Here is a 12391-nt window from a genome sequence, read left to right on the forward strand (position 1 = left end):
ATATTTTGTATTTCGACTACAAAAAATCTTTTAGCGGCTCTGACCAGTAATAAGCCTAGGACCAAACACGTCACATTTTGCGCGCTTTCGGTACCGAGGGTCGCCCTCGTCGGTGGAGGTAGTTTCCGCGTCATCCGGTTAAAATATGACGCACTGATATTTAGTTACTCTCTCCGTGCCCGCTGGCTTGCCCGAACCCCAAGAGACGTGGAAACCGCAAAAAAGGTAGTTGCTTAAATATGATTGCAGGGCCCCTTTAAGTATTTAGCGAAATAGTATGCCTTTTTTCAGTCCCTGATGTTCGCTGTGGCTGCCTGTTTGTTTGTACCTGAAAAGAGTTGCTTTTTTCTCACCCACCCTGTTGGTAGGAAATTTTTTTTAAATCTTTGCTGAAACACTCGGTACTCTTTGTATTGGGCAGTACCTTGTGCGACCTTGAGGCCACTTCATTTGGTAGTCGAGGGGTTGTTGACCACTTGCCGTGACCCATTCGACTGCACTTTCGAGAAACGCAGGGTGCATTGCCATAGACCCTGTTTGAAATTCAGTCTGGCAACTTTGATCACTATCATCATCTCGGTGCATTGCATCTGAGCCAAACTATTGGCAACCCTTCTTGAGGCTGATTAAAGGTGAAGTTGAAGATTCTACCAACTGGAGGATACATCGGGTCCATGCGTTCGCATTGTCAGTACAACAGGACGTTTGAATTAGATGCAACGACTGCGTAAGCGTTTACTTTGGAGTGTGGCCTGGTCAATCTCCTCGTGCAAGTTTGTTCTCCTCGTGCAAGTCAGTTCTCATCTGTCACTGATGTGCGAAAGGAACAGTGCCTGAGGAAATACGGTTTCACGATCGTTGTTAGTTTGCCGAAAGGGAAACTGGTTTTCGAGCCACCAGACTGCACCAAATTTTGAAGAGGGTCCATTTCGATCATAATGGAGAAAACCTGAGACTGTGGTAAAAGCAGGGAAACGGTGTCGGAGAAGAAAGACAGAGGAAAAGAATGTCTCAAACTCAGCTACTGCGTTTATTTCCACAATGTCTTATATACCCACAATCTAACCACCGACCACCCACGTCACAAGGTCAACTTTTGTTATCTATACAGTACTACTATACAGTACTACCCACTTATAGATAACAAAAGTTGACCTTGTGACGTCGGTGGTCGGTGGTTAGTTTGTGGGTATATAAGACATTGTGGAAATAAACGCAGTAGCTGAGTTTGAGACGTTCTTTTCCTCTGTCTTTCTTCTCCGGCACCGTTTCCCTGCTTTTACCACAGTCTCGGGTTTTCTCCATTATGATGAACATCCACCAGCTCGCCTGCGCACTCACAGTTAGTCCATTTCGGGTGGCAGGGCTGAGGGGAGCCTTCAGTCCCTGGGCGTCCTCTTGGACCTGGGCCTGCTGTGGGCCGTCGTGTGCACCGGCGCCACCTTGAGGGCTGTCGAGGAACTGGCCCTGTACCTGCGAGACGTCTGCTTCACGGAGGTGCGTAGCACCACGCTCCGTGGTTCTCCCGACACGTGCTGCTACGGGAATTCAATGTATTGTATAGTGGAGACACTCATTTTTACGAAGATGTTTTCTCGAAAACCTGGCTGGTTGTACGAATTACTTTTTGAATGCACCCTAATATGGCTGGCTCCTACCAGTTTCCGGTTTTGCACTTCTGTCATGGCGGAGCATTGCCTGAGCGCCGTGTCGGCGTTTGGCTGGAACTGTTGCCCTCGCCGAACGTAACACAAGTCTCGGCCGATCGTCGATGCGGCTCTGGTGTCTGACCTTTGCCTCTTGGTCTGCATGTAGGCATACGGTTAATGTAATCATCTAAAGGGAAAGGTCTGGATGCATTTCGGCCGCTTTAAAACGGCAGAGCGTGGACACCGGTGGTTCTGATGAGACCACATGGCTGGCAATTCTTTGATATACTTAAAGAAGCAGGAAAGCACTTGCATGGTCTGTATTTAGTGTTTTTCTAGATTCGTTTAGGAGGAAAATAGCATTATGCATTGTATGAAAATTAGTCAGGGTGTCTAGCGACCGGGAAAACCGGTAATTGTCAGGGAAATTTGAATTACTGGGAATTGTCAGGGATATTGTCAAAAAGTGAGCCCAGTCAGGAAAAATGAGCCGAAAATGCCATCGAGTGCCCTGAGTAAAGACTTGGGGACAGAGAAATAGGCAATAAATTCTGCTTAGAGTGGACTGCTGTCTCTTCACCTGATATAGAGTGTGCTGCCCGACGCAAAGGGAACAGCCGACAAATCCGGTCCAAGCCATGCATTGCATTGGATTGGATTGGATGGGATTGAGGGTGTGAAACTACGCTAGATCCAGTTAAAGCCACTAGATTTAGTAGCAAATGGGAAAGCCGCAGACCCCAATCCAATCCATGCCTTAAGCCAAAAGTATCTGAAAGTGTGCATCTGGTGGCCATGCTGCCATTCTGTTATTGACGTGTATGTTTGAGCATCGTGTTTTCAGTGTGTTTCCGGAAGTGGCCTCTTCACTGACGATGTGGGCGGCAAGAAAGTGCTCGTTTAAGTCGGACTGGACGAACCCGAATATTTCGGAATACAGTAAACTTTCGTTAGTTCGACCTCGGTTAATTCAACTTTTCGTTCAATTCGATCATGTTCAAAAGTCCCGGCGAGCGCCTTTACATTTCTATGGAAGGAAACGTTCGATAGTTCGAACTCGGGAAGACTCCGCATTGGATAATTCCACTGATCTCTATGACAATTGCTGGATCGTGTTTGCCCGCTCCGCAAATACGGCCACTGGCGGCCATCTTTTTGGTAGAGCTATATTACCTCTAGCCAATGTAAGCTGCTGCAGCCACTATCATCCATCCATGGCAGACAGCATTGTGGTAGTTGTGGTGGCAGGCTGTTATGAAAATAGCGTGCGTGATATTTCGTGCTTGATTGAAATTGTTTGACGAAACATATTTTTGAAACCCGGCGTGAGCGGTAGCCCGATCTTTGAGGACCCAGTGAAAGTTTCACGAAATCGCAGCACCGGGGAAAAGCAGCACAGCACGCATCAAAAGTCGCATCGAAAGAAGCATCGAAAGCATTGAAAGCAGACGCCGGTACGGAGTCTGTTTTCGATGGGAGCTGCGCTGCTTTCCCCCGGTGCTGCGCTTTCGTAGAACTTTCGCCAGGTCCTCAAAGATGAGGCTACCGTTCACGCCGGGTTTCAAGGATCTGCTTCGTTTAACAACTTTACTCGAGCACAAAATATCAGCCACGGTACAGTGTACTAGATCTATGGCTATTTTATGGTAGCCTGCCGCCATTGCGCTGTCCGCCATATTACTATGATGGCTAGAGATGATATAACTCTACCAAAAAGATGGCCGACCGTGGCCGCATTCCCGTCCATAGGTGGAGCTGGTCAAACGCGATCCAGCAAATAGACATAGAGATCAGTGGATAATTCGTCCCGAGCGAATGCGCGCGGACTCACACTGCACTCCACCACGGCAGAAAAACCACCAACGTACAGCGAAACACGGGCCCTCTGCTGTAAAGCCAAACGTGCGCAAGTATGCGCCTGCTCTTCTACACTGTTGAGATGGATCGTAGCGAATGACACTAGCCAGCGCAACCAATCTGGCGTGGTGTAGCGCAAAGAACATAGCACGTGATCGGGCGTGGAGACAGCGCGCGCTCTGAAAGCGCTTTTCTGTAGTATCGTGTGCGGTCTACCTTGCACGCCAAAAAACGCAAATTCTATTTTCGTTTTCTTTTTTTTGTTGCGACGGTTTGGTTGTTTGGCGCCAAAGTCGGCTAGTAAAGCTTTCTCAGCGCGCGCTCTCAAAGCGTTTTTCTGTAGCATCGTGTCCAGTCCATCTTGTGCGTCAAAAAGCACGGGTTTTCTTTTCCCTTTTTTTTTTGTTGTTATTTTTCTTTGTCGCTGATGGTCAAGCTGCCGGCGCCGAAGTCGGCTCGTAAAACTTACTTTTTCTTTCTTTTCTTTTTTTTATGCTCCATTTTGTGGGGTCTTGACGTTTAGTTACGTTGCTCTCTGGAGCATGCCTTTGGACGTCCGTTTTAAGCGCAGACGGCAGCAGACCATCTGTGAGTACTTTGGACAATAAAAGAAAGTTTAATTTTAACCGTTTTTCTGTCCTTTTTTTAATTCGATCATTCGGATAATTTGACCAAACTTCAAGGCCCCGTCGAGGTCGAATTAACGGAAGTTTACTGTATACAAGTTGGATTAAGCGAGTGCAAAATGATCCTCAAAGTGCTCAATGCCTTGTGTTGATTATTGTGTTCTTTCTTTCTTCGCTTCTCTATGACTCCCCCATTTTCTTTCTTTCTCTCTCTCTCATTCTCTCTAATGTCGGCACTTAATATTTGTCGCTTTCTGCTCTCGTCTTCACCTCTCCCTGCCAGTAGATAACCTAAGAAAGTCCAGCACTACGGCATTGTTAAAGCACTTGCGCAGCAAAGGTCGACTACATTGCATTGATTGTGCTCTCAATCTTACTCAGGGGATCCAAGTTATTTCCACGGGTCTCCCACGAATGACGAGGTGACGAAACAAAGAATGACTGAGGAAATTGAAATGTTTAATGGGGCAAACTTGTGCCCAAAACAGAAAGGAAGCAGAAGATAACAATAGAGCATCGCGGGCATCGAAGGGGGGAGACTGACTGCGGCTTGCCATGCGGAGCCCCTTTTGTAGCCGCGTGGGTATCTCAAACATTCGGACTAGAACGCTCGGCGCGTAGAACATTCGTAACTCAAACCGATGAGAAAGTTCTCAGATTTGCAAGAATGCCAAGTAGAAAGAATAAATAAAAGAACATTCCGCTGACTGGAATCGACCCCAGATCCTCCGCGCGACAACCAAGCACGGTAACCGTTCGGCCACGTACACGCTCGCTCAGCGATGTGCATGACAGTACGACGTGACAACACAGATGGAAGGATGCTGGACGCCACTGGTTTAAACGCTTTTGTACAGTGTGTCCCCCCAAAATATTTACCGTTTTTTTCACTGCGAAAGTGAAGTGTGCATTGCCGAATGCTCAGTCTCCGGCCAAGTGCATTGCTAGCGGTCCAGACCAGGTGGCAAAGTTTCAGAACTAACTGTTATCTCATTCAAAAGTTATAAGTGATTTTCTAAAACTTTTAAGAAGTAAAGGGGTCCGGTTTTCGGTAGTTTGCGCCATTCAGCCCCACAAAAGTGCTCGCTGGCAAAATTTCTGAAATTTGCTCGTAACTTTTGAATAAGATAACGGTTTGCTCTGAAACTTTGGCATCTGGTTTCTATCGCTAGCATTCCATTTGGGTGGAAACGGAGCGTTCGACGATGCATAGGTAGTTTCATTTTGCAATTAATAAAGACCACGGAACAGTTTTTATAGGTGACACCCTGTACAAAGCCTTTACTCTGTAGCAAGACAGAATACATTTTGGAACGCGGTCCGTGCCGTCGGCTTTCGTTCGTTGAAGGCCGCCCAAAGAATCAAGCTTCCTCACTTCCTTCGTACGACGTCCTTCAGCGCCTGCAGTTCCCTGTTGGGGTGCAGTATGAGGCAGAGAGGGTGAAGCAGCTGGTCCAGGCCATGGGTTCCCAGGACTGCCCTCTCCTGCACGTGAGTAGTCGTCCCTACCCTCCGGCACCCTCTCGTCAGTACTCCCCTTTGCTTATGACAGACCGCGGCAGATGCTGCGAGCCGATCCTAGCCAATCCGGCGCCGGGAATGTATTCATAAGAATACAAATAGCATGGCAATGTGGAACCAAAAAAAAATGTTCCACGAAACAACCATCTGCCTAAAATTTTAATGATAAAAATTAATTTTCATCATACGGGTGAAGTCGGTATGCACTGAAAGCGCTTTCACAGCATTTTTTTTTATAAAGTTTGTCGCAGTCTTTGCAGTTTTTTTCATCTTTTCTGGTTACACTGATAGAACCTGAGGGAGAGGAGGAGCCAAGATCGCGTGGAGACGTCGGTGCGGCGAGCTCTGGTCAGAATGATTCCTGGGTAGCTGCAAGAAGCTCGCTGCTTTCGTCTCTACTCACTGTTCTAGCACGTACGAAAAGCAAGTCTAGACAAAGGTTTTGCATTTGCTTACTAATCATTGCAACAGAAGATTGACCACCTCGATGTTGCCAGTCTTGGCTTTTTTTATACCGGACACATAGTCTGGAACGTTCTGAGTGGGAAAGAGCGATACGTTACCAGATTCTACTAGAACGTTCTAGAAGAGTCGCGAAAGATAAAATGAAGAACTAGGCTAGTGGGGTTCAAACCCCATGGCTTTGCCTGGGAGTTGCACGCATCCCTTGTTGCTGTACTCGTCCCCAAAGTGGCGCGACAGTCAAGCAGCATTGGATTGGCTTTGACGGCTTGTGGCATCCCCTGCCGTTGGTTGAAGGCGAAACGGAGCACAGTTATGCCGCCACTCATGCTGTTGAGTCTTTGTTGATCCGTGATAGCAGTTTCTAATGTGTGGCGTTGCATTCGGTCCTACGAAGTGGACCGACAAGTCTATGAAGCAGCAGTGACGTTTGTTCTCTTTGACCTAGTACTAATTTTCCAAGCTCGCAACGAAAGCTTGAACGTGTTGTTACTAGATTGGTTGTTTAACTGATAAAGTTCCATGCTTGTAAATGTCCTAGCTGGCCGCTCTGTACTTGGGTTAGCCCGGTACATTCTCTAACTACTGTAAAACTTTTAATGTTCGCGAGCCCTTAATTTTTCACAAATTCTGCGAATTGAAAGATTAAAAATTTAGGGGCATGCGAAAATTTAGTCATTTAAGGGTTTCAATGCAGGCGTCTGGAATTCGCAAAATTGAGTGGCCGTGATTACGTATGTCGTCTGTGACTGATTCGTGAAAAATAGGGGACGTGAAATTAAAGAGTTTTACAGTATATGGGGTATGAGCCGAGCAATGATAGAGAGTGTTTGGAAGTATTTCTTTCCAATTTCTAGGGTTGTGCGAATATTCTAAATTTCGAATAGTAGTTCTGAATAATACACTATTCGATATTCGCTTCGAGAAGAACTGCACTATTCGCGTTTTTCGAAGTGTTGGTAGCGGCGGGTTATCCCCGTTGAGTGCGCTTCTTACCAAGCACCGGTGCGCTGCGAAGAAGCAATACCCGAGGGCGAGAGCTCTGCAGGTGTTGCTTCTCCGCAGCGCACTAAGCTCGGTAAGAAGCGCACTCAACGGGGTAACCCGCCGCGATAAACGCTTGGAAACGTATGAATATCGTAATTGCGTGCTTGGAAGTAAGGCATACATTCAAAGCGGGATGGTGCACCTGTGCCGATTGTATTTGAAAATAAATTAAAACTTTGTGAATGTGTATATCTACATTGCAGTAAAAGTTTTAAAATTAAACTGTTATGCAAGACTATACTATGTTAGGTAGAGGTGCCCTTACAACCTGCATTCATCATGCACGATTCATTCTTTTTTAATTAACTCGAGATTAAAGGAAGACTATTTTATAAAGCAAGATTTGTAAATTCACTCAGTTGGGCCATCTCTATAGGATTCATTTTATGTCAAATCCATCGTTTACTTGCCATCGCAAGACAACAGACCTTCTGAGGTCACAGTTCATAAATATAGAAAGATTAAACTTAGCTTATAAATTAGCAAGTGGAACAACCTTCACAAGTTTAGCTGGATTTTCGTCTAAGCATTATACAATGGTAGTGAAAGGCGTAGAAAAACTATTCGGTATTCGAATCGAAAATATTCGGCCGAAACCACTATTCGCTTCGAACTCAGAATCCACTATTCGCACAAGACTGCCAATTTCTTATAATCATTACTTTGGTCGCACCATCTGCTACGAATATACGAGCCTTTTAGAACAAAGCAAATGTTCTACTTTGAGTCCAAGACAATGTGACTAAAATTTCATAATTTTGTATAAATGCCTTCGTGAATTAATTTAGTGCCCCGGTCTCATGTCACTCAATCATGTTTGCGTTCTTGAACAAATTTTATGTCCTACTCATTAGGTTTTTTGTTAATCAAATAGTCCCATTCAGTCCCATGACCTGCGCACAACATTTGGTAGTTTGATTTTTTAGCCCTATGTTCCAAGAAAAACAACTGGTCGCCGGATAACTTGAAAAACATGCTTTTCGTGTAAGACTTATCAAAATATTGGGCACTGGATAAAATCAGCAGTTTGCATTAGGTCCTTATTTCAAACTCTTTGTTCACATTCTGCCCATTGAAAAGCATGACGAAAAACTTTTAGCCTTTCCACTCTCGTGAAGAAGGAAGACCTGCGAAGCTGTATTATGGTAGAAATGAAGTATTTATAAATGTAAGGATTAAGGTGTGGTTGGGTAATTGGTTGTGACAACCGTACTGTCCCTGGTTGTCTTTGTTATACCACATCAACCGCCGAACGCTCATGAACAGGAGTCGAGGCGCCACTAGTCGTTCCTCCAACACGTTCAACCTCGGTAGGTGCTTCGATACAAGTGGGTACTTGTAGCCGTTCACAGTCGCGAACAGGGGCACCGCGCCTTTGAGCGGACAATCTCGGCACGTTCTGCACACCGCTTTTTTGTAGACGTCCGCTGACTTCATACACTGCTGCAACGCACACGCGCTCGTTTCCCGATTCTTCTTGTCCGACACGCCGCCTATCATGGATACGTCTACGGCGAACCAGAGTCGGTCGCACACGGCGCACGTGACGCCAAACGGGTTCTCCACGAACTCCCTCCGGGACCTCGCCATCGCACCCGGGAACTGTTCAGCCGGCGTGGAGTGCTGTCGTCGCCGGGCCTCGCGCTTGCGCTTGGCTTTCGTGGCCCGCCGGCGCCGTTTTCATTGCTGGTTCTGTTCTCGGTGGCGGCTTTCCAGGCAAGCGATGTGCTCTTTTTTCGCAAGGGGTCTGAAGCGGTGGACGCAGTGGAAGTCGAGGCGACAGCAGTTTCGCATCGGTTGCGGACTCATTCGCGCTGCTGCGTACGTCGCCGCCAGTCTTCTTTTCCCGAAAGGGCACGCGCCCGACCCAAACTGCAAATATATCATCTATGCAGATGACACTAGCATATTGTTTTTAGACAGTTGTGAGCAGAGCCTAAGAAATAAAGCTAATGCATTTCTTTTAAAGTTGAAGGCATGGTCAGAATTAAATTGGTTAAACATTAATGTGTCAAAAACAAAAGCAGTCATGTGCCGACCTCGTGGTTCGGGTGAGAGACTTTCTACACCCCTCAACTTTGGATCTTTAAGTATTGAGTTTGTACACAGTATAAAAACGCTTGGAATTATTTTTTCTGAAACCTTGCTATGGAATGATCACATTAAATATCTTTGTGCTAAACTTGGAAAGGTAGTAGGAATTATGAATAAACATAGACATGTTCTTCCCACGAGTGTAAAAAGGGTGCTATACAATTCATTATTCTATTCCCATTTATGCTATTGTAACTTTGTGTGGGGCAATACATCGATGTCAAATTTAAATGCGATACATTTACTCCAGAAAAACGTCGTAAGAATAATTGCAAACGTTCCTTACATACATCCAACACAACCATTGTTTAAAATTTACAAATTCTTAACATACGTCAAATGCATGATTATCGACTGACACTCTCGTATAAGTATGCGGCACATGGACGTAACGATATAATTTTTGAACTCGCTGATTTAAAAGAAAAAAGTTACTATTACTCATCTAGACATCGCCAGCCTTGGCAGATTCCGAAATGCAGAACCAATTATGGTAAGCAGAAAATGAGCTACACGTTACCTATGTTATTAAATGATTATTTTATTCGGAATATAGATGTTATTCAGCTTTCGAAGAATAATATCCTCAAATTGTTTTTTCTTATATCTTGATCGTACATATGTTACTTATGATCATATACAAATGCTCAAAAAATGAAATGTTCATTGTAAATACATTTATGTGTCGTGTCGCAGCTGCTGAATGGGGGGTCTGGAGCCTTCCTCAAGCTGCGTTCATGCAGCTTTTTCTCTGGCCTCCCATTCACCACATGTATCTGTGGTGATGAATAAAGTTATTATTATTATCCTGAGTCTAAACCAAAACTGATGCTCGTCACGTGCATTTTTTCATCGTCCTCGTCTGTTTTTCGCACTGTTTCTTGCGATGAATTCCCACCAACATGCCCAACTATCCATTCTTTTTGATAGCTGGAAAAGTCGCCGCCATCTACGAGCGATGGCTGCAACCAGTCTGGTTCTGTGCTTGCCGCTGTCGCTTATAGATGGTGGTAGCTGTCCAGAGGTTTGTGTAGGTTTATGTCGACAAGTGTTTGGTACCAGACACGATCCTGAGGAACCTAGCCCTTAACAGCTCTGCTGTAAAAGCCCAAGCATTCACCTGGTTTCTCCACACCGCATCTCCTCCCACACAACAAAGTCCATCTGCTATGGTCACCGTCACTGCGGCAATGAAGCATCTGCTGGATAGACCCGCACATAAACTCGGCATATGAAGCCAGCAATAGCTGACGGCATTTGCCGAATGCCGTCTGCTAACCGACAATGGGTAAGAGGTTGGCGGAGTCTCTCCTTGGTGGTTCAAGCTAGGCCTAGAAATATACCTTGCTACGCACTGTCACCCCTTGCTTTGCTCCGCTCCGCTCAAGGAAAATTGATGATATTATCGGGCCCGAGCTTGCACCAAGCCTCATCAGAACCACTAAGGGTTTGTCAGACGACTGCTTCTCGCTCTCGGCGTCACCCCTGCACCGGTACGTTTGGCTTTGGCTTGCATCACCACGATCACTCTAGCAGACAATATTCTTAGAATGTTGTCTGCTTGCTGGCTTCAGTGTCTGCATTTACATGTACAGTAATCCCTCGTTATAATGAAGTGACGGCAAAAAAATTTGATAAAAACGGTAATTCGATAAAAACGTGAGAGCCCTAAAAAGCGTAACAGTAACCTTGAAAGTCCACAGCAGCAATGTGGAAGGCTTAAAGCAAATATGTTTTCACTGAAACAAACCTTGCTGATGATCCAGGCTTACAGAGGCATGAGAAAAGATAAGAGATCAGTTTGCCCGGCGTTTTTGCCAGGCATTAGAAAAGCCTCCTCCAATTGCCTCAAGCACCGCATAAGGCTGTCATCGCCGCTGCCGCACTCCACCTTGTTGCTAAGAAGACGAAGCATGTTTCGCATTTTTCCAGTCGTGGGTACCTCTTGGGGTTCCTCATCCAACGGCTCTTCGTCTTTGTCCTGGCCACACAAGGTCCACGATCTCCGCATCTGTGACGGGAGAGACAACAAAGATGTCCGCACCCCCCAGGCGCGAACGAGTCGAAGCCGTCTTCGAGAGTTGCACTGGTGATCTCGTGCACGGTTCTGTAAAGGTCGTTGCAGATCTCTGTGTCATCCGCTAGTACATCAAACATGCGCGTGGGAAAAGCCGTCGACAGCGTCGATGCCGGGATGTTGGAATTCTTTCGCAATTGCCAATATCTTCAGTTGACCACCTTTCTCCAGTTCTCAGATCAGCTTGACTTTCCCAGGGTCAAACACTTCTGCGCGGGCTTTGGGGGCGCCATCAGCGGTGAAGCAGGTTGATTGCAGCTACCGTACACGTGGCAGACGGGCTGTGCTGCCTTCGCAATGCAGAATACAATAACAAAGGCGCTGCCTCGACGCGCATGCGATTCGTAAATGCAGCATCGACTCAAGCTGGCAAACATGTGCATCGTGTGCGTCGCGACCAAGTCAACCGCAGTACAGCCAAAGTTACAGGGGAGAGGCCTCCATTCTCGTTCCTCCTTTCTCTCCTCTTGAACAGGTTGGCATGCACTCTCTCCCTTTAACTTCGGCTGTACTAAACGATTTTAAGTAAATGAAAGAAAACTTTTTTTTTTTTTTTTTGTAATAACTTGGGATGGCGTTTCCAAAGAGGTGGGTGCCGGCAGGGGATGCGCTTCCCTGGCTTGATTCCGACAAGCGCCGGGCCGCGGGCACCACGGGCACCGTGTGAAGTGTCGCAACTGTCGCTCGACACGCTGCGGACGCTGTACGCTGTCGCATTCCTCTGTGTGCACAGTGCTCCCGAAGGGGCGATCTCCCACCTTCTCTGCTCCCGTGACTCAACAAGTCGGAATCGCATAGATGGGCGCCAAGCAACAGGCAGGTGCGTCGAGGCTTGGTGGGTGCAACTGTCACTTCGCGTCCGAGGCATATGCTCTGCGCTCCTCGCGCATTTATAGCGGCAAAAGACTATATACCTTTCGCAGCTAATGGCTTTTTGCGCACCTCTTCGAAGTGTTGTGCTGGTTTACATGCTGTGCTTTCACCGGATCGTCTTTCATAATAAGCATGTCCGACCGTCAATACACTTCGAATAATCCGATTCAAAATGCATGCATTGC

At 46.4% G+C, this 12391-nt stretch overlaps 1 protein-coding gene across 1 annotated transcript in view; it reads left to right on the forward strand.

Annotated features, from left to right (window-relative positions):
• LOC8032453 (nucleoporin NDC1) overlaps positions 1 to 12391 on the forward strand; it is a 73207-nt gene that overhangs the window by 26102 nt on the left and 34714 nt on the right. Inside the window, exons 8-9 of the mRNA XM_040205425.3 lie at positions 1365 to 1497; positions 5531 to 5623. Of these exons, the coding sequence (XP_040061359.1) occupies positions 1365 to 1497; positions 5531 to 5623 (226 nt within the window). The remainder of the gene's footprint in view (positions 1 to 1364; positions 1498 to 5530; positions 5624 to 12391) is intronic.

This window comes from Ixodes scapularis, unplaced genomic scaffold (genome assembly GCF_016920785.2).
Source record: "Ixodes scapularis isolate PalLabHiFi unplaced genomic scaffold, ASM1692078v2 PGA_scaffold10__122_contigs__length_95168666, whole genome shotgun sequence".
NCBI classification, from domain to species: Eukaryota; Metazoa; Arthropoda; class Arachnida; order Ixodida; family Ixodidae; genus Ixodes; species Ixodes scapularis.